The 26,740-nt window shown below is 39.0% G+C and overlaps 1 protein-coding gene across 5 annotated transcripts in view; it reads right to left on the reverse strand.

The window, feature by feature from the left end:
* Window positions 1-23,964: 23,964 nt before the first annotated feature.
* SCFD1 (sec1 family domain containing 1) overlaps window positions 23,965-26,740 on the reverse strand; it is a gene marked incomplete at its 5' end in the record, with an annotated part of 133,274 nt that continues 130,498 nt past the window's right edge. For all 5 annotated transcript variants that reach the window (XR_014296330.1, XR_014296331.1, XR_014296332.1 and 2 more), the window contains one exon: window positions 23,965-24,168. Coding sequence is in view for 2 of the 5 variants with exons in the window: in XM_082647827.1 (XP_082503953.1) it covers window positions 24,145-24,168 (24 nt within the window). The remainder of the gene's footprint in view (window positions 24,169-26,740) is intronic.

Consider the following 26,740-nt stretch of genomic DNA (forward strand, 5'->3'; position numbering starts at 1 on the left):
CCTCAAGTCTATTCTGTATATCTGCGGCTTTATTCCTGTCATACCCCTAGGTTCTTCAGAACCTTTTTTTTCTTTAAGATCCCATACATATATGTTAGCATACGGTATTTGTTTTTCTCTTCTTGACTTACTTCACTCTGTATGACAGACTCTAGGTCCATCCACCTCACTACAAATAACTCAATTTCGTTGCTTTTTATGGCTGAGTAATATTCCATTGTGTATATGTGCCACATCTTCTTTATCCATTCATCTGTTGATGGGCACTTAGGTTGCTTCCATATCCTGACTATTGTAAATAGAGCTGCAATGAACATTGTGGAACATTACACTTTTTGAAATATGGTTTTCTCAGGGCATATGCCTAGCAGTGGGATTGCTGGGTCATGTGGTAGTTGTAATTTTATTTTTTTAAGGAACCTCCATACTGTTCTCCATAGTGGCTGACTCAATTTACATTCCTACCAACAGTTCAGGAGGGTTCCCTTTTCTCCAAAGCCTCTCCAGCATTTATTGTTTGTAGATTTTTTTTTTGCGGTACGTGGGCCTCCCACTGCTGTGACCTCTCCCGTTGTGGAGCACAGGCTCCGGGCGCACAGTCTCAGTGGCCATGGCCCACAGGCCCAGCCACTCTGCGGCACGTGGGATCCTCCCGGACTAGGGCGTGAACCTGCGTCCCCTGCATCGGCAGGCAGACTCCCAACCACTGCGCCACCAGGGAAGCCCTGTTTGTAGATTTTTTGATGATGGCCATTCTTACTGGTGTGAGGTGATACCTCATTGTAGTTTTGATTTGCATTTCTCTAATGATTAGTGATGTTGAGCATCGTTTCATGTGTTTGTTGGCAATCTGTATATGTTCTTTGGAGAAATGTTTATTTAGGACTTCTGCCCATTTTTGGATTGGGTTGTTTGTTTTTTTGATATTGAACTGCATGAGTGGCATACAAATTTTGGAGATTAATCATTTGTTAGTTGCTTCATTTGCAAATATTTTCTCCCATTCTGTGGGTTGTCTTTTCATCTTGTTTATGGTTTCCTTGCTGTGCAAAAGCTTTGAAGTTTCATTAGGTCCCATATGTTTATTTTTATTTCCATTTCTCTAGGAGGAGGGTCAAAAAGGATCTTGCTGTGAGTTATGTCATAGAGTGTTCTGCCTATGTTTTCCTCTAAGAGTTTTATTGTGTCTGGCCTTTCACTTAGGTCATTAATCCAGTTTGAGTTTATTTTTGTGTATGGTGTTAGGGAGTGTTCCAATTTCATTCTTTTACATGTAACTATCCTGTTATCCCAGCACTACTTATTGAAGAGGCTGTCTTTTCTCCATTGTATATTCTTGCCTCCTTTATCAAAAATAAGGTGACCATATGTGTGTGGTTTTATATCTGGGCTTTCTTGTCCCATTGATCTATATTTCTGTTTTTGTGCCAGTACCATACTGTCTTGATTACTGTAGCTTTGTAGTATAGTCTGAAGTCTGGGGGGTCTGATTCCTTCAGCTGTGTTTTTCTTTCTCAAGATTGCTTTGGCTATTTGGGGTCATTTGTGTTTCCATATAAATTGTGAAATTTTTTGTTCCAGTTCTGTGAAAATGCCGTTGGTAATTTGATAGGCATTGCAGTGAATCTGTAGATTGCTTTGGGTAGTATACTCATTTTCACAATGTTGATTCTTCCAATCCAAGAACATGGTATATCTCTCCATCTGTTGGTATCCTCTTTAATTTATTTCATCAGTGTTTAATAGTTTTCTGCATGCAGGTCTTTTGTCTCCTTAGATAGGTTTATTCCTAGGTATTTTATTCTTTTTGTTGCAATGGTAAATGGGAGTGTTTCCTTAATTTCTCTTTCAGATTTTTCATCATTACCATATAGGAATTCAAGAGATTTCTGTGCCTTAATTTTGTATATTGCTACTTTTCCAAATTCATTGATTAGCTCTAGTAGTTTTCTGGTAGCATCTTTAGGATTCTCTATGTATAGTATCATGTCATCTGCAAACAGTGACAGCTTTACTTCTTCTTTTCCAATTTGGATTCTTTATATTTCTTTTTCTTCTGTGATTGCTCTGGCTAAAACTTCCAAAACTATTTTGAATAATAGTGGTGAGAGTGGACAACCTTGTCTTGTTCCTTATCTTAGAGGAAATGGTTTCATTTTTTCACCATTAAGAATGATGTTGGCTGTGGGTTTGTCATATATGGCCTTTATTATGTTGAGGTAAGTTCCTTCTATTCCTACTTTCTGGAGGGTTTTTATATAAATGGGTGTTGAATTTTGTCGAAAGCTTTTTCTGCGTGTATTGAGATGATCATATGGTTTTTCTTCTTCAATTTGTTAATATGGGGCTTCCCTGGTGGTGCAGTGGTTGAGAGTCTGCCTGCTGATGCAGGGGACACGGGTTTGTGCCCTGGTCTGGGAAGATCCCACATGCCATGGAACGGCTGGGCCCATGAGCCATGGCCGCTGAGTCTGCACGTCTGGAGTCTGTGCTCAGCAACGGGAGAGGCCACAACAGTGAGAGACCCGCATACCACAAAAAAAAACCACAACAATTTGTTAATATGGTGTATCACATTGATTGATTTGCCTATATTGAAGAATCCTTGCATTCCTGGAATAAACCCCACTTGATCATAATGTATGATCCTTTTAATGTGCTGTTGGATTCTGTTTGCCAGTGTTTTGTTGAGGATTTTTGCATCTATGTTCATCAGTGATATCGGCCTCTAATTTTCTTTCTGTGTGACATATTTTTCTGATTTTGGTATCAGGGTGATGGTGGCCTCGTAGAATGACTTTGGGAGTGTTCTTCACTCTGCTATATTTTGGAAGAGTTTGAGAAGGATAGGTGTTAGCTTGTCTCTAAGTGTTGGATAGAATTCACCTGTGAAGCCATCTGGTCCTGGGCTTTTGTTTGTTGAAGATTTTTAATCACAGTCTCAATTTCAGTGTTTGTGATTGGTCTGTTTATATTTTCTGTTTCTTCCTGGTTCAGTCTCTGAAGGTTGTGCTTTTCTAAGAATTTATCCATTTCTTCCAGGTTGTCTATTTTATTGGCATACAGTTGCTTGTAGTAATCTCTCATGATCCTTTGTATTTCTGCAGTGTCAGTTGTTACTTCTTTTTCATTTCTAATTCTATTGATTTGCGTCTTCTCCCTTTTTTTCTTGATGAGTCTGGCTAATGGTTTGTCAGTTTTGTTTATCTTCTCAAAGAACCAACTTTTAGTTTTATTGATCTTTGCTATGGATTCCTTCATTTCTTTTTCATTTATTTCTGATCTGATCTTTATGATTTCTGTCCTTCTGCTAACTTTGGGGTTTATTTGTTCTTCTTTCTCTAATTGCTTTAGGTGTAAGGTTAGGTTGTTTATTTGAGATGTTTCTTCTTTCTTGAGGTAGGATTGTATTGCTATAAACTTTCCTCTTAGAACTGCTTTTGCTGCATCCCATACGTTTTGGATCATCTTGTGTTCATTGTCACTTTCTTCTAGGTATTTTGTGTTTTCCTCTTTGGTTTCTTCAATGATCTCTTCGTTATTAAGTAGTGTATTGTTTAGCCTCCATGTGTTTCTATTTTTTACAGTTTTTTTCCTGTAATAGATAACTAGTCTCATTGCGTTGTGGTCAGAAAAGATACTTGATACAATTTCAATTTTCTTAAATTTACCAAGGCCTGATTTTTGACCCAGGATATGATCCTTCCTTGAGAATGTTCCATTAGCACTTGAGAAGAAAGTGTATTCTGTTTTTTTTTTGGATGGAATGTCCTATAAATATCAACTAAGTCCATCTTTTTTAATGTATCATTTAAAGCTTGTGTTTCCTTTTCTATTTTCATTTTGGATGATCTTTCATTGGTGAAAGTGGGGTGTTAATGTTCCCTGCTATGATTGTGTTAATGTCAATTTCCCCACTTATGGCTATTAGTATTTGCCTTATGTATAGAGGTGCTCCTGTGTTGGGTGTATAAATATCTACAGTTGTTATATCTTCTATTTGGATTGATCCCTTCATCATTATGTAGTCTCCATCTTTGTCTCTTGTAATAGTCTTTATTTTAAAGTCTACTTTGTCTGATATAAGAATTGGTACTCCAGCTTATTTCTATTTGCTGGAATATCTTTTTCCATCCCCTCACTTTCAGTCTGTATGTGTCCCTAGGTCTGAAGTGGGTCTCTTTTAGATGCAGATATACAGGTCTTCTTTTTGTATCCATTCAGCCAGTCTATGTCTTTTGGTGGGAGCATTTAATCCATTTACATTTAAGGTAGTTATCGATATGTATGTTTCTATTACCTTTTCTTAATTGTTTGGGGTTTGTTATTGTAGGTATTTTCCTTCTCTTGTGTTTCCTGCCTAGCGATGTTCCTTCAGCATTTCTTGTAAAGCTGGTTTTGTGGTGCTGAATTCTCTTAGCTTTTGCTTGTCTGTAACAGTTTTAATTTATCCATTGAACCTGAATGAAATCCTTGCTGGGTAGAGTAATCTTGGTTTTAGGTTCTTCCCTTTCATCACTTTAAATATGTGCTGCTACTCCCTTCTGACTTGCAGAGTTCCTGCTGAAAGATCTGCTGTTAACCTTATGGGGATTCCCTTTGTGTGTTATTTGTTGTTTTTCCCTTGTTGCTTTTAATATTTTTTCTTTGTATTTAATTTTTGGTAACTTGAATAATATGTGTCTTGGCATGTTTCTCCTTGGATTTATCCTGTATCGGACTCTCTGTTCTTCCTGGACTTGATTGACTATTTCCTTTCCCATATTAGGGAAGTTTTCAACTATAATCTCTTCAAACATTTTCTCAGTCCCTTTCTTTTTCTCTTCTTCTTCTGGGACCCCTATAATTCGATTGTTGGTGCATTTAATGTTGTTCCAGAGGTCTCTGAGATTGTCCTCAGTTCTTTTCATTCTTTTTCTTTTTTCTGCTCTGCGATAGTTATTTCCACTGTTTTGTTTTCCAGGTCGCTTATCCATTCCTCTCTCTCAGTTATTCTGCTATTGATTTCTTCTAGAGAATTTGAAATTTCATTTATTGTGTTGTTTATCATTGTTTGTTTGGTCTTTAGTTCTTCTAGGTCCTTGTTAAACATTTCTTGTATTTTCTCCATTCTATTTCCACAATTTTGGATCATCTTTACTATCATTACTCTGAATTCTTTTTCAGGTAGACTGCATATCTCCTCTTCATTGTTTGTCTGGTGGGTTTTTGCATTGTTCCTTCATCTGCTGTGTGTTTCTCTGTCTTCTCATTTTGCTTAACTTGCTGTGTTTGGGGGCTCCTTTTCCCAGGCTGCAGGTTCTTAGTTCCTGTTGTTTTTGGTGTCTCTTCCCAGTGGCTAAGGTGTTTTCAGTGGACTGTGTAGGCTCCCTGGTGGAGGGGACTGGTGCCTCTGTTTTGGTAGATGAGGCTGGATCTTGTCTTTCTGGTGGGCAGAACTGTGTCCGGTGGTATATTTTGGGGTGTCTGTGACCTTATTATGATTTTAGGCAGCCTCTCTGCTAATGGGTGGCATTGTGTTCCTGTCTTGCTAATTGTTTGGCATAGGGTGTCCAGCACTGTAGCTTGCTGGTTGTTGAGTGGAGCTGGGTCTTAGCATTGAAATGGAGATCTCTGGGAAAGCTTTCGCCATTTGATATTATGTGGAGCCAGGAGGTGTCTTGTGGACCAGTGTCTTGAACTTGGCTCTCCCACCTCAGAGCACAGGCCTGACACCCAGCTGGTTCACCAAGACCCTGTCAGCCACACGGCTCAGAAGAAAAGGGAGTAGGAAAGAAAGAAGGATAGAAGGAAAGAAAGGAATGAAGGACAGAAGGAAGGAAGCATGGAAGGAAGGAAGGAAGGAAGAAAGAAAGAAAGAAAGAAAGAGAAGAAAGTTATTAAAATAAAAAAATAATTATTAAAAATTAAAAAATTAAAAAGTAATAAAAGAGAAAGAAAGTGGAGAGCAACTAAGCCAAAAAAAAAATCCACCAATGATAACAAGTGCTAAAAAGTATACTACAGGGCTTCCCTGGTGGCGCAGTGGTTGAGAGTCCGTCTGCCGATGCAGGGGACGCGGGTTCGTGCCCCGGTCCGGGAAGATCCCACATGCCGCGGAGCGGCTGGGCCCGTGAGCCATGGCCGCTGAGGCTGTGCGTCCGGAGCCTGTGCTCCGCAATGGGAGAGGCCACAACAGTGAGAGGCCCGCCTACCGGAAAAAAAAATAAATAAATAAAGTATACTACAAACAAAAGAAAATGGACAGAACCCTAGGACAAATGGTAAAAGTAAAGATATACAGACAAACTCTCACAAAGAAGCATATACATACACACTCAAAAAAAGAGAAAAAGAAAGAAACATACATATCTATATATTAAAAAAAAAGCAACCAAATCAATAAACAAATCTACCAATGATAATAAACTCTAAATACTAAACTAAGATAAACATAAAACCAGAAACAAGTTAGATGCAGAAAGAAAACCCCAAGTTTATAGTTGCTCCCAAAGTCCACCATCTCAATTTTCGGATGACTTGTTGTCTATTCAGGTATTTCAGAGATGCAGGGTACATCAAGTCAATTCTGGAGATTTCATCCGCTGCTCCTGAGGCTGCTGGGAGAAATTTCCCTTTCTCTTCTTTGTTCACACAGCTCCTGGGGTTCATCTTTGGATTTAGACCTGCCTCTGCATGTAGGTAGCCTGAGAGTGTCTGTTCTTCGCTCAAACAGGACGGGGTTAAAGTAGCAGCTGATTAGGTGGCTCTGGCTCACTCAGGCCGTGGGGAGGGAGGGGTACGGAATGCGGGGCGATCCTGCGGTGGCAGAGGCCAGCATGATGTTACAATAGCCTGAGGCACACCATGTGTTCTTCCAGGGAAGTTGTCCCTGGATCACGGGACTCTGGCAGTGGCAGGCTGTACAGGATCCTGAGAGGGGAGGTGTGGATAGTGACCTGTGGTTGCACACAGGCTTCTTGGTGGCTGCAGCAGCAGCCTTAGCATTTCATGCCCGTCTCTGGTGTCCGCGTTGATAGCTGTGGCTCACACCCGTTTCTAGAGCTTGTTTAGGTGGCGCTCTGAATTCCCTCTCCTTGCGCACCCTGAAACAATGGTCTCTTGCCTCTTAGGCAGGTCCAGGCTTTTTCCCGGACTCCCTTCCTGCTAGCTGTGGCACACTAGCCCCCTTCAGGCTGTTTTCATGCAGCCAACCCCAGTCTTCTCCCTGGGATCTGACCTCCGAAGCCCGAGCCTCAACTCCCAGCCCTGCCCCACCTCAGAGGGTGAGAAGACAAGCCTCTCAGGCTAGTGAGTGCTTGTCGGCAGTGATCCTCTGTGTGGGAATCTCTCTGCTTTGCCCTCTGCACCCCTGTTGCTGTGCTCTCCTCCATTGCTCTGAAGCTTCCCTCCCGCCCGCCTACCATCTCCACCACTGAAGGGGCTTCTTAGTGTGTGGAAACTTTTCCTCCTCCACAGCTCCCTCCCCAAGGTGCAGGTCCTGTCCCTATTCTTTTGTTCCTGTTTTCTCTTTTGCCTTCCCCAGGTACGTGGGGAGTTTCTTGCCTTTTGGGAGGTCTGAGATCTTATGCCAGCGTTCAGTAGGTGTTCTGTAGGAGTTGTTCCACATGTAGATGTATTTCTGATGTATTTGTGGGGAGGAAGTTGATCTCCACGTATTACTCCTCTGCCATCTTGAAGGTCTCTCTCCTGTTGGAATTTTTAAAATCACAGTTTCGAATGGTTGGTCTGTTCATATTTTCTCTTTCTTCCTGGTTCATTCTTAGAAGGTTGTACCTTTCTAAGAATTTGTCCATTTCTTCTAGGTTGTCCATTTTATTGGCGTATAGTTGCTTGCAGTAATCTCTTATGATCCTCTGTATTTCTGTGGTGTCAGTTGTAACTTCTTTTTCTTTTCTAATTTTACAGGTTTGAGCTGTCTCCCTCTTTTTCCTGATCAGTCTGACTAAAGGTTCATCAACTTTGTTTATCTTTTCAAAGAACCAGCTTTCAGTTGCATGGATTTTTTTCTATTGTTTTCTTCATCTCTGTTTATTTCTGCTTTGAACTTTTTGATTTCTTTCCTTCTACTACCTCTGGGTTTTGTTTGTTCTTCTTTCTCTAGTTGCTTTAGGTGTAAGGTTAGGTTGTTTATTTGAGATTTTTCTTGTTTCTTGAGGTAAGACTGTATCGCTATAAACTTCCGTCTTAGAACTGCTTTTGCTGCATCCCATAGGTTTTGGATCATTGTGCTTTCATTTTCATTTGTTTCTAGGCATTTTTAAATTTCCTCTTTGATTTATTCAGTGATCCATTCATTGTTTAGTAACATATTGTTTAGCTTCCAGGTGTTTGTGTTTTTTTCCTTGTAATTTATTTCTAATCTCATAGTGTTGTCGTTGGAAAAGATGCTTGATATGATTTCAGTTTTTTTTTTAATTTACCAAGGCTTGATCTGTGGCCCAAGATGTGATCTATCCTGGAGAATGTTCTGTGTGCAGTTGAGAAGAAAGTGTATTCTGCTGCTTTTGGATGGAATGTTCTATAAGTGTCAATTAAGTCCATCTGTTCTAATGTGTCATTTAAGGCCTGTATTTCCTGCTTTATTTTCTGTCTCAGTGATCTGTCCATTGGTGTATTTCATGGCTTTGTAGGTGGTCTATATTAAGCTTTTATTACTTTAGCAACTCTTATATGAGGCATAAATTTCTTAAGGAGGATTTAAGTGAAAGATCTTCATCATTTATTTTGTGTGTGTATGTGTGTCTAGCTGATATAATTTCTTGTGACAGAAACCTTAGAGTTTAGAATAGGCAGAACTTTTCCAGGGTATTTGGATTTTCCTCTTTCTTTTCTCCTTTATACACAACTGAACATCTCCACTGAAATTGAAAGTGAGTGAAATGCTGAGCCTCCTGTGGTCTTTGCCTGCTGATGACCACAAGGCCCATTTCTTTCTTTTTTTTTTTTTTTTTTTGCGGTATGCGGGCCTCTCACTGTTGTGGCCTCTCCCACTTTGTGGGGCACAGGCTCCAGACGCACAGGCTCAGCGGCCATGGCTCACGGGCCCAGCCGCTCCACAGCATGTGGGATCTTCCCGGACCGGGGCACGAACCCGTGTCCCCTGCATCGGCAGGCGGACTCTCAACCACTGTGCCACCAGGGAAGCCCCTCACAAGGCCCATTTCTTTAGGTACATGGGTGCACCACAGAAAACAAAAGACAGGCAAAAGGAAGGTTGGCTTCAATCTGATGCCTGAGTTTTACTGTGCTGACAAAGCCTTCCTAGTGTTTGCCTCCTCGTGGTGAGTGCCTTTCATCTGGGAAGATGCCAGCAGACCTATTTATTATATGAATATGGTGGATGCTATTCTTTGTGTATTCCCGTGTTACTCTTCAGAAGAGATGCTTTTAGTACGTGGGACTCATAAACACTGTGTCAGGATCTAGGGTGGCTTCGAAAGTGAAGACTTTCGGAGAATTAGTGAGGCTTCTCTCTTTAAGAAGACTTCTGCTTATGTGTGCACCAGCAGTTCTCAGATTGCCTGCTCTCTGATGGCTGTTGATAAGCATTTCCTTCAAGACAGGTTGGTACCTTTATAATCAGGTGGTGAAAAGAAGCATGGTGTCAGAAGTTTGACCTGCTCGTGCATGTGTGAAGGTGGAATTTCCTGAGCTTTTCTGTAGTCTGGCTCAGCTGTCTAAGGATGTGTCTGGTTGCCTCAGAAAGAAGGTACAGCCCTGACCCTGAAGGACTGCTGGGCTGGGTGGGGGCCGTGTTGGTGCAGGTATAATAGAGGGGATTTGAACAGTTAGACTGGGCCACTTGGAGCCCCCTTCAATCCTGAGCTTCTTCTGCCCTACAGTTCCAGAAGTTTTCATTTGAGAGAATAAGGCAATGGCTCCCAAACCCCAATGCTCTCTATTCACTTATTACCCATCCTCTCTTTTTCCTTCTTTTAAAATGAAATAATTTCATTATAATTTTTGAAAACAAGACATCCAGTCCCCATGGGCAGAGATGAGGACATAGCCTGAGGTCAGATGATACAATGCTCTAGCTCCTTAGTAAGCATGCACAGGGACATGGGAGTTAGAAGGTAAATTAAATTGGAATATTTAAAAGCAGTTGGGAAAAGCTTCTTTAATTTTTCTTACCCGTGGGCATCTATTTTCTGGATATATTTGGGCTAAATCTATCAACCTTGGAGTTCCCTATTGATATGAAAGGTGGGGTTTGTGAGGAGGTGGAAGAAGGAAAGAACACATCAGCTGAGAAGGGCGTTTGCCTAAAGCGGACAAAGGACAAAGGTCTCCTTGAAGTGGGAGCTTATTTCTACATTTTGTAAACTATTCTCCTTATTTTTACCAACTTCAAAATCAAAGTGGTCTCTTTCACTCTCGCCTTTGGACAGCTTTCCTTCTAAACACAAGCAGTTTATTAGAAACCTGAGTACCAAGCACTCTGGAGCCAAAGGATTGTTTCCAGGGTTGGATTCTGATGTCAGCATCAGGGTCTTGGGCCATCAAACATTTCTCTGAATTCAGGGCATCTGAATGCCGGGGATGGTGAGGCTGAATCCTGGTCTTTGTTGAGACACAGGAGCAGCCTCTTGGTGTCATGTTGGTGTCACCGTTAGACACGGTGCCAGGAAAGAGGCAGAGCAAATCACAGATGACATCTGAGGAATGAGAAAATTGGTTGATTTATTTCCTTTCCTTCCTGTTACTACAGCATGGGGGACAACTTGGGACATTTTGTTGTTCTCCAAGAGGAGATATTTGAACAGATGCCTGCCTACAGAGAGGCTGGTGAGGGTCTTACCATCCTGACTGGAGGAATAGGATTGTGTACACAGAGGAGGGCTGCACCTTTGACACCAACTTTTAGCAGCTGAGAGAAGTGTAGAATGGGGCAGAGAAATTTGCTTTGCTGTCTATATAATGTTGCTCCTATTCCCGAGGGCTTGTGTCTTGGCCACAGCAGGCTTCTTGAAAAAAGAGTGACACCAGAATCTTTAGGAAGGTCTCGGGCACGTCCCTGATGTAGCCACGTGGAGCCCAAAGGTTGCAGTGTTGAGGGCGTGGCTCCTGGGTTCTTGTTTGTGAGAACCACTCCCAAGGTACTCATAGCACCTTGTGGCAGGAAAGGTCTCTGCTGGACCAGTTAGCTGTCCCGAGTGGATCACAGAGTCCTGCCCTCGAGAAACTTACATCGTGGGACTTAGTCATAGCTGACATGGACCGAGCTTCAGACCTTGTAACTAGCACTTTCATGGATTATGTCATTTAATCTGCACAACAATTTTATGACATTGTAAAATTATTTCCCCTTTGTAGAGGTGAGGAGGTTGAAGCTTTCAGAAATTAAGGAGCTTGCCTGGGGCCACACCGGTAAGAGGAGATAAGGCTGGGGTTGAATTCAGACAGTCTGGCTCCGGTGCTCATTTGTAGATTAGTATTTTTTAATATAGATGTTAATATCAACCTGTGTAGTGTTGCATAGCTGTTCTTGATTTTTCACAAGTGGCAAGATGTGGTAAAACCAGCTGTTCCTATACAAAGTATTCTATGACAAAGCCAATGATACTTTCTTCCCTTGATTCTTATCCAGGGTGTCTGAATATCAGGAATAACAGGAACAGACGGCAAATCAAATGGTATTTTTAAGTCATGGAGGCTAAAGAAGGAGAATTTTAAGAAGGGAGTAGACAACAATGTTAAATGCTATGGAGACAGAAAGTAAAATGGGAACTTAAGAGATCCTATCAGATTTGCGATTAGATTTTGTGAGCTGAAACAATCTATTGTCTCCTGGTATACCACAAAGGGTCTCTCCCCCCACTCAATTTTAATGAAATACATAATGCACATATGGTACTAAATTCAAAATATATAAAAGGTAGACAATGAAAAGCTCTAGGTCTCCCTCACATACCTGTACCCCAGGCACCCTTTCCAGGAAGCAAACACTTATCAATTTCTTGTGTATCCTTCCTGAGCTACTCTATAGACATAATAAGTGTACATACTTTCTTTTCTCTTTTTTTACACATAGAATATTATACTATATGCAGTGTTCTGCATCTTTTTTTAAATAACTTAACAATATATCTGTATTCTTGTAGACTATCCCATAATAGTACAGCAAGAGTTTCTTTATTACTTTTTGCAGCTGCACAGGGTTCCACGGTATGGATGTGTTCTCATTTATTTAATGAAGATATGTTTTCAGCTTGCCCTGAAAAAGCACCAACAACTAGGAGAGATACTGGAAAGGACTTTCTCTTTCAAGGACAGAAAGGCAACTATCTGAAGGAAGTAGATCGAGCTGAGGACCATTCACGTGCTAAGGGTTGCCTGTACCAGGTCTAATTGAACCCAACAAGAACTAGCTTATTGCTCAAGGGTTTTCTTACAACCTACCACCCTGCACTATGATTTAGAAACTTCATTTCTGAAAATGGTGTAACTCCTTATACACTGGCTAGAAGAAGTCAAGATACTGTCTCCAATCTTTTGGGAAATGAGGGAAGTTATAATTGTGTCTTTTTGACTTTGTAACTCTAGCATCCCCAGAGTATTTTGCACATGAGAGGCTTTTAATAAATGTTTGTTTACTTGAATGAATGAATGAGGGCACAGGGCCACATTGGATTTCTGAAACAGAGTCAGTGAATGAGGGTTTGTGGCTAGAATTTTCATTCATCTATCATCTAACCTCCCATCAAACATTTACTGTAAGTACCAGCCTCTGCTAGTCAGTCCTGGTTATAAAGCAAACATATGCATTTGACCCTCCATATCCTCTGGTTCTGCATCTGTGAATTCAACCAGCTGTGGATCAAAAATATTTTTTTAAAAAATTCCAGAAAGTTCTAAAAAGCAAAACTTGAATTTGCTGCACACTGGCAACTATTTACATAGCGCTTACATGGTATAAGGTATTATAAGTAATCTAGAGATGATTTAAAGTATAGAGGAGTATGTGCTTAGGTTATATGCAGATACTATACCATTTTATATAAGGGACTTAAGGATTCATGGATTTTGATATCTATGGGGGTCCTGGAACCCATCCCCATGGATACCAAGGGACAACTGTACTTAGACAAGTCATCAGGCTGAAATAACTTGGTAGAAGTATCTCTAACCTCTGTGTCCTCTAATTTCTAATATCCTAATTTTCCTAATATCCTCTAATTCCTCATTTCAAAAGAAAAGGCTCTAGACTCAGATCTGAGCAGTACAAATTCCACCACTTACTAACTGAGCGACCTTGTATACTGGCTGAATTCTGAACTTATATTTCCTCATCTGCAAAGCAGGAATAGTATTACCTATTTTCTTAGGGGTTTTATGAGGATTAAATGAGCTAATATTTAAAACACCTAAGAAAGTCCTTGTCTGATAACAGAAGTTTAAAGCTGTTAATTTCCTCTTCTTTGGTCTTCTGCCTCTCATAAGGTATGACCCATGCAATTGACCACTGCTGATTTTTAGTATGTTAACTTATCAATAAATTGGAATACAGGTTTATAAATCAGTTTTCTGTAAGTTTGGTTGTAATCTTAGAATATTAATTATGGTAGGGCACTTGAGGATTGTCTAATCCAAGTCGTTTTTTGTTTTTTAAGTAGAGGATACATGATCAGAAATTTGTTTGTGTGTAAACTGCATAATATAAAAAATTACTCACAGAATTAACAATTAAAAACATTTTAGCAGCACAAACAGAAAATAGTCCATAAACAGTTTAATCAATTTTATTCTCACAAAGGTTCATAGTTTTAGGCCTAGTGTAAGTAACTGGTCAAATATGAAAATCAATGAGAAAAAAAAAAAAAGAAAATCAACGAGAATTCTTATATTTAACAGACTAGGGAGTTCTTGATTTATGGCTTGTATTCTGCAGACACATCTCAATTCTGAATCTACATCCACGTTTCTGTTGATAGTAGGTGTCAGCATTGGCTTTAGCAGTTCTGTGAAAGAGAATGTGTTTTCCCAGAATCAGTTAGACTGATATAATTTCCGGAATTTGGCAACTATTTCATGACTTTTTTGTTTGTGTTTCGTTTTGTTTTGCAAATGGCAGAAAGTCCTCTCAAACTGTCTTAAGCCAAAAAGTGAATTTATTGACTCAGGTAATTGGCATAAAAGAGCTTCAGGTATGTCTTAAGGCTGTCACTGTAAGTTTTTGGTTATAGAAAACACTTTTGTTTAAAAAGTTGACTTTCGGTTTATTAAACCCCAAACTGAAAAAGCCCAGGTCTTCTTAAGCTTTAAGTTCAATTTATAAATATGATTATTCTACAAATATATCTAGCAAATTTTTAATCGAGACATTGAATTTTTTATTTCTATTAAGTTCAATTGGGGTCTTTTAAAAAAATATCCTCTACATCGCTACTTGAAAATGTTTAAACTTTCTTCTACCTTCTTGAATATATGGAATGTAGTATAATAATTGTTTTAATGTCTTTGTCTATTAATTCTGTCAGCCCTGGCATTTCTGGGTAGGTTTCTATTGAGAATTTTTCTCTTCACTGTGTGCTTTATTGTCCTATAATCTTATCTGCTAAGTTTTGATTGGATTTTAGATACTAATTATTTTTTATTGAAGTATAGTTGATTTACAGTGTTGTGTTAGTTTCTGGTGTACAGCAAAGTGATTCAGTTATACATATATATATATATTCTTTTTCATATTCTTTTCCATTATGGTTTATTACAGGATATTGAATATAGTTCCCCATGCTATACAATAGGACCTTGTTGTTTATCTATTCTATATGCAGTAGCTTGCATCTGCTAGTCCCAAACGCCCAATCCAACCTTTCCCCACTCCCCTCCCTCTTGGCAACTGCAAGTCTGTTCTTCTATGTCTGTGAGTCTGTTTCATAGATAAGCTCATTTGTGTCATATTTTAGATTCCACATATAAGTGATATCATATGATATTTGTCTTTCTCTGTCTTACTTTGCTTGGTATGATAATCTCTATGTTCATCCATGTTGCTGCAAATGGCATTATTTCTTCTTTTTTATGGCTGAGTAGTAAGCCATTGTATATATGCACCACATCTTCTTTATCCATTCATCTGTTGATGGACATTTAGGCTGTTTCCATGTCTTGGCTATTGTAATAGTGCTGCTATGAATATTGGGGTGCATGTATCTTTTCAAGTTAGAGTGTTCTTCAGATATATACCCAGGAGTGGGATTGCTGGATCATATGGCAACTCTATTTTAGTTTTTTGAGGAACCTCCATACTGTTCTCCATAGTGTCTGCACCAATTTACATTCTCACCAACAGTGTAGGAGGGTTCCCTTTTCTCCTCACCCTTTCCAGCATTTATTATTTTTAGACTCTTTAATAATGGCCATTCTGACAGGTGTTAGGTGATACCTCACTGTAGTTTTGATTTTCATGAATAATTAGTGATGTTGAGCATCTTTTCATATTCCTGTTGGCCATCTGTATGTCTTCTTTGGAGAAATGTCTATTTAGGTCATCTGCCCATTTTTTGATTGGGTTGTTTGTTTTTTGTTGTTGAGTTGTATGAGGTGTTGGTATATTTTGGAAATTAACTCCTTATTGGTCACATCATTTGCAAATATTTTCTCCCAGTCCGTAGGTTCTTTTCATTTTTTTATGCTTTCCTTTGCTGTGCAAAAGCTTATAAGTTTGATTAGGTCCCATTTGTTTATTTTTGCTTTTATTTCTATTGCTGTGGTAGACTGACCTAAGAAAACATTAGTATGATTTATTAGATGCTGTAACTTTTATCTTGTTGGTGGCTTAGATACATTTGTATTTCTCTATTCTTGAGCTTTTTTGCACAAGGTTAAGTTACTTAGAAACAATCCTTTTGAATCTTGCTTTTAAGGTTTGTTAGATGGGACCACAATAGCATTTAGTCAGGCTAATTTTCCCCACTACTGAGGCAAAACCCTTTTGAGTACTTTGCCAATCCCTGCATGATTTATGAGGTAATTGGTTGATGGGAACAGATACTATTTCTGACCCCACATGAGCAAAGACAATTGTTCCTGCTCCCTGTATAACTCTTTTAGGTAGTTCTTTCCCTACCTTGGGTAGTTTCTTCACACACAGGTACTGATCAGTATTCATCTGACCCTCTGAAGACCTCTAGAACTCTCTACCTGTGTAGCTTTCTTCTTTCCATTATTCTACCCTATGACCTCAAGCTGCCTCAACCTTCCCAGATGTCCAACTCTGTCTCCTCTGGACCAGCTCTGCCTGTGCTGCACCCTGAAAAAAGTCTCTCCAGGAAGTAAGCTGGTGCAATTGTAGGGCTCATCTTGTTTGTTTTCTTCTCTTAGGGATCCCTGTCCTGTGCTTCCTGACATCCATTGTCTGAAAAATCACTGTTTCTTATGTTTTGTCTGGTTTACATTTCTTTGGCTTTCAAAGGATGTTGCAATCATCCGTTGCATTTTACTGTGTCTGCCTCTGGCTCCAACACTCAGATTTGAACCCAGCGGGTTCAAATGATGTCATTAGGACATCTCTGGGCTCTGCATTGGTTTCATTCTCATGCATCTTGTGGCAATATCGACAACCTCATATTTAAGGCCCTCCAGTTTAAGTCCAGCAGAAAAGAGAGTGGCCCTGCTTTGTCTCAGCAGGAATCTAATTGCCTCTCCTTGGCTGGATTTGTTTACTTATCTATCCCTTAACCATTTACTTGTCAGGAATGGTGTCAGCTCCACCTGAGTCACATGGTGAAAGAAGAGGAAGAAAAGATTGGGGTGACAAAAATCAGGGAAAAGGATACTGGCAGAAAAGTCAACATGTTATTACAGCCACTTAGCCATGGTCCTTCAGGAGAGTCCTGGAGTTGATGTAGCTGTCTCTGGATTCTTAGGATACTGTGTCATCTTCATACATAGAGCCTTCTTTTAGCAAAATCTGCTGTTCCTCTTGAAACTGAGCCACATTGATGGGGTTGATGATTGATAATTTAGAATCATCCTGAGGTTTCCATGATAAAAGCAGCTACAAACATTTAAAGCCTGGTACACACTCATCAACATCCAGAAACTTCTTTGGATATAAACTTTTTAAAACTTTTTAAAATTGAAGTATAGTTGATGTATAATATTATATGTTACACGTGTACAGTATAGTCATTCACAATTTCTAAAGGTTATACTCCATTATAGTTATTATAAAATAGCTTATTTTATGCATAATAGTTTAATAGTTTGTACCTCTTAATCCCCTACCCCTATATTGCCCCTCTCCCCTTCACACTCCCCACGGGTAACCACTGGTTTGTTCTCTATATCTGTGAGTCTGTTACTTTTTTGTTATATTCACTAGTTTGTTGTATTTTTAGATTCCACATATAAGTGATATCATACTGTATTGTCTTGCTCAGTCTGACTTATTTCACTTAGCATAATAACCTTCAAGTCCATCCCTGTTGCTGCAAATGGCAAAATTCCATCCTTTTTTATGGCTGAGTAATATTCCATTGTATATATGTACCACATCTTCTTTGTCCATTCGCCTGTTGATGGACACTTGGGTTGCTTCCTTGTCTTGGCTATTGTAAATAACGCTGGATATAAACTTTTGAGATTTATGATTCTGTTGAACCCAGGGCAATTCAACAAAGCGAAGTTGAATAGTCCGTAGTTCTCTCTGCTAAGTCTATGTCTATTTTGATGTGGTCACTATAACAAATCAGAAATTCAGTTTCCAGTTTTCTTTAGTCACGTGTCACCTCAGTACAGTCTCATCAGCCCCTGGAGTCAGGCTGCTCTGTGCTTTGCAATATTAAAAAATCGTGAAAAAATTTCTCCAAATGTCTATGGTGCGATGATCTGGGTCTATTTAAGTAAGTTTAAAAGTCTTCACACAACTTCTATTCACCTTCTTTTGAATAGTACCTAAAAATTGTGAATTTTAAGAGCATGAGTTGAAAATTCAGAGTTTAGATCACACTGCAATGGGGTCTGTCTTACAGTTTGTCTCAGCACAAAGTACCCAATGGTGAGGAAACTGAAGCTTCCGTTTCAGGGCAAACTTCCGTCTTGACTTGAATTTCCTCTCAGTCCTTTATAATTTTGCCTTTCCCTTTCATTGTAGAGCCCCATCTGACCTTTCCCATGTTTATGCCAAACTACTCAAATTCTTTCAGACAGGCGGCTGAGCCTGCCAGTTCCTGTGTGTGAGCTCATCGGTAAGGTGTTTGTTTTGTTGAACATCCTGAGCTGGCTGGTTCAGGTGAGCTGCATTGCCTGGAGGGCCCCATGTTAGATGCCCCTGCTCTGTACCACTCATTATGCACAGGAGGAAAAAGAGGGGTAAAGTGACTGACTCAGGTTGATCGGTGAGGAGTGGCTTGGCAAGGCTCCAAGCTTCCTGCTTCCTCAGCCAGGAGATTTTCAGCAGTGGGACTTGGAGCAGAGAGATGTGCATGCTGTCTTTGGCTCCACCATGTACCAGCCATGACTTTGAGCAGCGTATTTAACCCTCTGAGTTTTGTTTCCATCTATAAAATTGGAGCTGTACCACCTACTTGACAGTGCTGTTGTGAGGATTAATTGATGCATGCAACTTTTGTAAATCACCTGGCAGAGCAGTTCCCTTTCCTATTGATCTTTGCCTCTCATCTGAGCTTTCTCGGGGCAGGAATCAATTCCTCTGAAGAGAATAACCCTTGTGGAGACAGATGAAACTGGTCTCTGAATCAGTCAAGCTCTGGCCTTGCTGGTTCAGACTTGCTGGGCTCCCTAGCCCAAGATACCAGCAACTGTGACCCTGGCAATATTGTGGATGACCATGCTAGGTAATGCACACCAGGACAGATGGGACTAAGCTTGGATAGTTTGAGAAAGGCCAAAGTTTCCCCAGAGATTTCTTTAAAAGGCCCAAAACCTTTATAGTCCCACAAAAAGGTTTCTGTATCAGAATATTTTATATGAATTTAAGGCAAGCTTGAAAGAAATTATTTTACATTCATTGACAAGACTATTTTCCTAACTCATTTTTTTCTTCAATTTTAAAAATTGAAGTAGAGTTGATTTACAGTGTTGTGGTAATCTCTGCTGTACAGCAAAGTGACTCAGTTATAGACATACTTATATATTTTTATATTCTTTTCCATTATGGTTTATCACAGGATATTGAATATAGTTCCCTGTGCTATACATTAGGACCTTGCTGTTTACCCATTCTAAACGTAATAGCTTGCATCTACCAACCCCAAACTCCCAGTCCATCCCTCTCCCTCCCCCACTCCCCCTTGGCAACCACAATTCTGTTCTCTATGTCTGTGAGTCTGTTTCTGTTTTGTAGATAGGTTCATTGTGCCATAGTTTAGATTCCACATATAAGTGATATCGTATGGTATTTGTCTTTCTCTTTCTGACTTACGTCACTTAGTATGATAATCCCTAGCTGCATCCATGTTGCTGCAAATGGCATTATTTCATTCCTTTTTAATGGCCATTGTGTATATGTACCACATCTTCTTTATCCATTCATCAGTTGATGGACTTTAGGTTGTTTCCATGTTTTGGCTATTGTGACTAGTGCTACTATGAACACAGGGGTGCATGTATCTTTTTGCTTTTTTGGTTTTTTTTAATATACTGTTTTATATTTGCTTCAAACAGTAGATTATGTTTTTTTGTTGTTGTTTAGTTTTTTAATCTTTATGGGAGTATAATTGCTTTACAATGTTGTGTTAGTTTCTGCCACACAACAAAATGAATCAGCTATATGTATACATATATCCCCATATCCCCTCTCTTGAGCCTCCCTCCCACCCTCCCTATCCCACCCCTCTAGGTGGTCACAAAGCATCGAGCTGATCTCCCTGTGCTATGCAACAGCTTCCCACTAGCCATCCATATTATATTTGACATATTATATATGTCAATGCTACTCTCTCACTTTGTCCCAGCTTCCCCTTCCCCATGTCCTCAAGCCCCTTCTCTACGTCTGTTTTTATTCCTGCCCTGCCACCAGGTTCATCAGTACCATTTTTTTAGATTCCATATATGTGTGTTAGCATACAGTATTTGTTTTTTTCTTTCTTACTTCACCCTGTATGACAGACTCTAGGTCCATCCACCTCACTACAAGTAACTCAATTTCATTCCTTTTTATGGATGAGTAATATTCCATTGTATATATGTGCCACTTTTTTTTTTTTTTTTTTTGTGGTATGCAGGCCTCTCACTGTTGTGGCCTCTCCCGTTGCGGAGCACAGGCTCCAGACGCGCAGGCTCAGTGGCCATGGCTCATGGGCCCAGCTACTCCGTGGCACGTGGGATCCTTCCAGACTGGGGCACGAACCCGTGTCCCCTGCATCGGCAGGCGGACTCTCAACCGCTGCGCCACCAGGGAAGCCCCACTTCTTCTTTATCCATTCATCTGTCAATGGACATCTAGGTTGCTTCCATGTCCTGGCTATTGTAAATAGTGCTGCAATGAACATTGTGGTACATGTATCTTTTTGAATTATGTTTTTCTCAGGGTATATGCCCAGTAGTAGGATTGCTGGGTCATATGGTAGTTGTATTTTTAGATTTTTAAGGAACCTTCATACTGTTCTCCATAGTGGCTGTATCAATTTACATTCCCACCAACAGTGCAAGAGGGTTCCCTCTTCTCCACACCCTCTCCAGCATTTATTGTTTGTAGATGTTTTGATGATGGCCATTCTGACCAGTGTGAGGGATCCCTCATTGTACTTTTGATTTGCATTTCTCTAATGATTAGTGATGCTGAGCATCTTTTCATGTGTTTGTTGGCAATCTTTATGTCTTCTTTGGAGAACTGTCTATTTAGGTCTTCCACCCATTTTTGGATTGGGTTGTTTTTTTTTTTGATATTGAGCTGCATGAGCTGCTTGTATATTTTGGAGATTGATTCTTTGTCAGTTGCTTCATTTGCAAATATTTTCTCCCATTCTGAGGGTTGTCTTTTCATCTTGTTTATGGTTTCCTTTGCAAAAGCTTTGAAGTTTCATTAGGTCCCATTCAATTATTTTTTATTTCCATTACTCTAGGAGGTGGGTCAAAAAAGATCTTGCTGTGATTTGTCATATAGTGTTGTGCCTCTGTTTTCCTCTAAGAGTTTTATGGTGTCTGGCCTTACATTTAGGTCTTTAATCCATTTTGAGTTTATTTTTGTGTATGTTGTTAGGAAGTGTTCTAATTTCATTCTTTTGCATGTAGCTTAGAGTTTTTTCCAGGTATATTCCTAGGAGTGGGATTGCTGGATCATATGGTAATTGTATTCAATATTTTTAGTTTTCTGAGGAACCTCCATAATGTTTTCCATAATGGTTGTACCAACTTACATTCCCACCAACAGTGTAGGAGGGTTTCCTTTTCTCCACACCCTCTCCAGCATTCAATTGTAGACTTTTTAATGATGGCCATTCTGACCCTTATTTTAAAATGCAAAGGTAACAAGAAAAGAGCATTCTGCACATTTATTTAGATTCTGACTTCTCCATTTCTAAGGAGACAGGGACATTGCTTTTTCTCCTCTGTAGCTTATCACCTTGATTAGCCTTATTGTCTTTGCATAATGGTCTCTCCTGAAGCCCTGAGTGCCAGCCACTTTGACAGATGTAGTGCTATGGACTGAATGTGTCTCCCACAAATTCAAATGCTGAAGTCTTAATCACTGATGTAATGGTATTTATCTTTATTTTGTATTGGAGTACAGTTGATTTACAATGTTGTGTTAGTTTCAGGTGTACTGCAAAGTGATTCTGTTATACATATCTATTCTTTTTCAAATTCTTTTCCCATTTAGGTTGTTACAGACTATTGAGCAGAGTTCCCTGTGCTATATAGTCCTTGTTTGTTGTCTATTTTAAATGTAGTACTGTGTATATGTCAATCCCAAACTCCCAATTTATCCCTCCCCCACCACCTTTCCCCTTTGGTAACCATAAGTTTGTTTTCTAAGTCTGAGTCTGTTTCTGTTTTGTAAATAAGTTCATTTGTATAATTTTTTTTTTTAGCTTTCCCATATAAGCATATCATATGATATTTGTCTTTCTCTGATTTACTTCACCTATTATGATAATCTCCAGGTCTATTCATGTTGCTGTGAATGGCAGTATGGCATTATTTCATTATTTTTAATGGCTGAATAATATTCCATTGTATGTATGTACCACATCTTCCTTATCCATTCCTCTGTTGATGGACATTTAGGTTGCACTTAGGGACATTTATGTTCCCTTTCCTCCACACCCACTCCAGCATTTATTGTTTGTAGACTTTTTGATGATGGCCATTCTGACTGGTGTGAGGTGATGTCTCATTGTAGTTTTGATTTGCATTTCTTTAATAATCAGCAATGTTGAGCATCTTCTCACGTGCCTGTTGGCCACCTGTATGTTTTCTTTGGAGAAATGTCTATTCAGGTCTCTGTCCACTTTCTGATTGGGTTGTTTGTTTTTGTGATATTGAGATGCATGAGCTGTCTGTAAATTTTGGAAATGAATCTCTTCTCGGTAACAATGTTTGCAAATATTTTCTCCCATTCTGTGGGTTGTCTTTTCATTTTTTTTATGGTTTCCTTTGTGTGCAAAAAAGCTTTTGAGTTTAATTAGGTCCCATTTGTTTATTTTTGTCTTTATCTCCATTGCTCAAGGAGACAGATGAAAAAAGATATTGTGCCATTTATGTCAAAAATTGTTCTGCCTATGTTTTCCTCTAAGAGCTTTATAGTATTAGGTCTTACATTTAGGTCTTTAATCCATTTTGAGTTTGTTTTTGTGTATGGTGTTAAAGAATGTTCTAATTTCATTCTTTTACATGTAGCTGTCCAGTTTTCCCAGCACCATTTATTGAAGAGACTGTCTTTTCCCCAATGTAATGGTATTTGGAGGTAGGGTCTTTGGGAGGTAACTGGGTTTGGATGAGGTCATGGGGTGGAGTCCCCACAATGGGATTAGTGCCTTTAAAAGGGGATGGAGGGACCAGAGCTTGCTCTGTACTCTCCACCATGTGAGGACACATGGCTGTCTGCAAATCAGGAAGAAGGTTCTCACCAGACAGTGGATCTGCTGGTACCTTGATCTTAGAATTCCCAGCATCCAGAATTGTGAGAAGTACTTTATTGTATAAGCCATCCAGCCTATGGTAATTTGTTATAGCAGTCCAAACATGCTTTAAATTTCATCCCAGGAATAACTCACATTAGCCAACCACTACCCACCTAGAATTATTTTTCTTGACCTGTGCTTTGGTACGATAGCATTGACTCATGGTAGGTGGGGGTGTGGAAAGAAGCGGTTCTGTTAATTAATTTGTTGTTTTATCTATTATCAGGATGTTGTCTGTAACACTACAGATTTCTCTTGATGAGGCTCATTAGGAGGAAAAGCTCCCTGGCCTTTATAATAGGAACAGTTCTTTTCTCTGGAGCGATTGGTTTGGTTTTATATGACTGCCTTGAGATATATGACTGATCAACATTCCTTTTTAGTGCTGTGTGCCAGGCAGATAGGAAGGTTAGAATCAAATTTAACACTTACTTTTACATATTATTTAGAACTTTACAGGATAAATGTTTTGTATTTGTCTGTTCCAGATGTTGTTAATATTTGACTTTTGACATTATATAAAGGAGGGATTTTATGTGATAAAATGTACGTAGCTGTGCCAGACAGAGAAGAGACATTAAAGTGGCTATAAAATCTAGAGGCAACATGGGAAACAAACCATGGGAAGGTAGTTTTACAATTAAAATGCATACAATTTAGGAGATGTAGGAGATTCATGAACCAATGAAATAACACTTGTATATTACATTCTTAAACTTTTACTAGCTTCAATCATAATATATTGGTTATTATATTAATATTTTAACATTATATTCAGACAGAGCTTTCCTTCCTTCCAAAGCACTTTCTTTCTCATTTGTCAAACATAACAGGAGAGATAATGTACAATGTTAAAATTTATTTCTGAAATGCTTTATTGTTTTAATCAGTACACATTATATTAAGTATAGAATTTCCTTAAAAATTAACAAATAACTCTAAGTTTCACTGTTAGGACATTGATATGAAGAATGGAAACATCTGGCTCTTTTGACTTTTTACATTTATCCAAGTTCTAAATAGATTCTCATGTTAAGGTTCTTCTGTGTTATTTTTGTCCAAGTTGTGACAGCTAAAACAAAACATAAAATCATAAATATTACTGTTTTTAATCACAAAAGAAACTTGGGCTTGAATTATATTTGTAAACACCTTAAATGCACACTTTTATCATGGTAAAATCCAGGCTTTCTATTTCATGCACTGCATTTCTAGAATAATACATTTTCATTCAATATTCACCACTAACTCAAATGTTTAAGATTCGTAGATATTTAAAAACTGTCATGGCAAAAAGATGTGTAAACATTATATAGGAGTAAATTCAAGTAATAGAAAACAAAAATCTGAGAATAAAAAATTAATATTACTTCACTATGAAAATGTAAAGAAAAACAACATCATGTGTGACTTTACTGCTGACAGTTCATTTTTCTATATTATTTCTAAAAGAACTTAGAAATATATTTAATATATTTCTAAAGATCATTAAAAGGAAGGGAAAAGGCTTTCAATTCTGGAAGGCTGGGTAAACTATTGCACCAAGTCTATGACAGACAGATAGAAATTATAAACTTTAAACCAACTACCTGTAGGCAATGGGGAGCAACTGAAAGCAGGTGGCTTCTGGAACAGAATCAACACTTGGAAGGAGGGAATAGCCCGGACTGAGTTCTCTGGTTCTGTGGCTCTTAGCCTGAAGGCAGGCCACACTTGGTGCTATACTGGCAGCTAAAACTGACAGAAAACCTGCAGTCTTTCTGGACTGAAAAACCAGAGGAAAGAGTTTGGGGGCAACAGACTGTACAGACTAACAAACAGGTGAGATTTGAACTGCTGCCCAAGAGACAGAGTTTGAACTTTGGGTCTGACCAACACTCTTCAGAGAAATAGAATTCAGTTTCCAAAATACAACATTCAAAATGTAAAGGATACAATCTAAAATTAGTAAATATATGAAGAAACAGGAAAATGGAGCCATTCTCTAGGGGGAAAGACAATGGAAACCAACAGTGAGATGATCCATGTGTAGTAATTAATAGACCAGGGGTTTTTTTGGTCATGCCGCATGGCATATGGGATCCTACTTCCCTGACCAGGGAATTGAACCTGTGCCCCTTGCATTGGAAGTGCAGTGTCTTAACCACTGGACCCCAAGGGTGGGCCCATAGTAGGCCACGTTTTAAAAGCAGCTAGGATAATATCTTCAATGAAATAATGAAAAATAGGCTCACAATGAATGAAAAAGGAAATCTCAACATAAAAATATAAACTACATTTTAAAAAAATCCAAGTGAAAATTAAAGAACTGGTAAATACATCAAACAGCAGAATGGAGATAGCAGAAGAAAGACTTATTGAATCTGAAGACAGAGCAACTTACAGATGTTAAAGAACAGAATCCTCAGGGATTTGTGGGACACTATAAACAGTTAAACATAAATGTAAATGGAGTCCCAAAAGGAGAGACAAAAGTGGGCATAAAAATTCTTGAAGAACTAACAGCTGAAAATTCCCTAAATTTGGTGAAGGTATAAATTTATAGACTCAGGAAGCTCAGTGATCCCCAAGCAAGGTACACAGAGGTCATGCATAGATACATTATAATTAAATTGCTGAAAACCAAAGATAATGATAAAATCTTGAAAGCACCAGAGAGAGATTACGCATTACATATAAATTTACACTGATCTGACCCTGAGAAAACTCTTCAAAAAGAGTCATGTACCAAAATGTTCATTGCAGCTCTATTTACAATAGCCAGGACATGGAAGCAACCTAAGTGTCCATCAACAGATGAATGGATAAAGAAGATGTGGCACATATATACAATGGAATATTACTCAGCCATAAAAAGAAACAAAATTGAGTTATTTGTAGTGAGGTGGATGGACCTAGAGACTGTCATACAGAGTGAAGTAAGTCAGAAAGAGAAAAACAAATACTGTATGCTAACACGTATATATGGAATCTAAAAAAAAAGGTCATGAAGAACTAGGGGCAAGATTGGAATAAAGACACGGACCTACTAGAGAATGGACTTGAGGATATGGGGAGGGGGAAGGGTAAGCTGTGACAAAGTGAGAGAGTGGCATGGACATATATACACTACCAAACGTAAAATAGATAGCTAGTGGGAAGCAGCCTCATAGCACAGGGAGATCAGCTAGGTGCTTTGTGACCACCTAGAGGGGTGGGAGGGAGGGACACGCAAGAGGGAAGAGATACTGGGATATAGGTATATTATAACTGATTCACTTTGTTATAAAGCAATTATACTCCAATAAAGATGTTAAAAAAAAATTTACACTGATCTGAATGGCTGCTGACTTCCTATAAGAAACAATGAAAGACAGAAGACAGCGGACTGACATCTTTAAAGTGCTGAAAAACTGTCTACCAGAACTTTGTATCCAGAAAAAGTATTTATATATATGTATATATGTACAGATGTGTGTGTGTGTGTATATATATATATATATATATAATTATTTAAGAATAAAGGTGAAATAAAGACATTTTCATCGAATAAAAAATTAAAGAGAACTCACTGCTAGCATACCAGAGCTACAGTGAATGCTAGAAGTTTTTCAGTCAACAGATGGAAATTAAAATCTATAAGTAGGGGGACTTCCCTGGTGGCA

The sequence above is a fragment of the Grampus griseus genome (assembly GCF_964374135.1).
Source record: "Grampus griseus genome assembly, chromosome: 2".
NCBI lineage: Eukaryota > Metazoa > Chordata > Mammalia > Artiodactyla > Delphinidae > Grampus > Grampus griseus.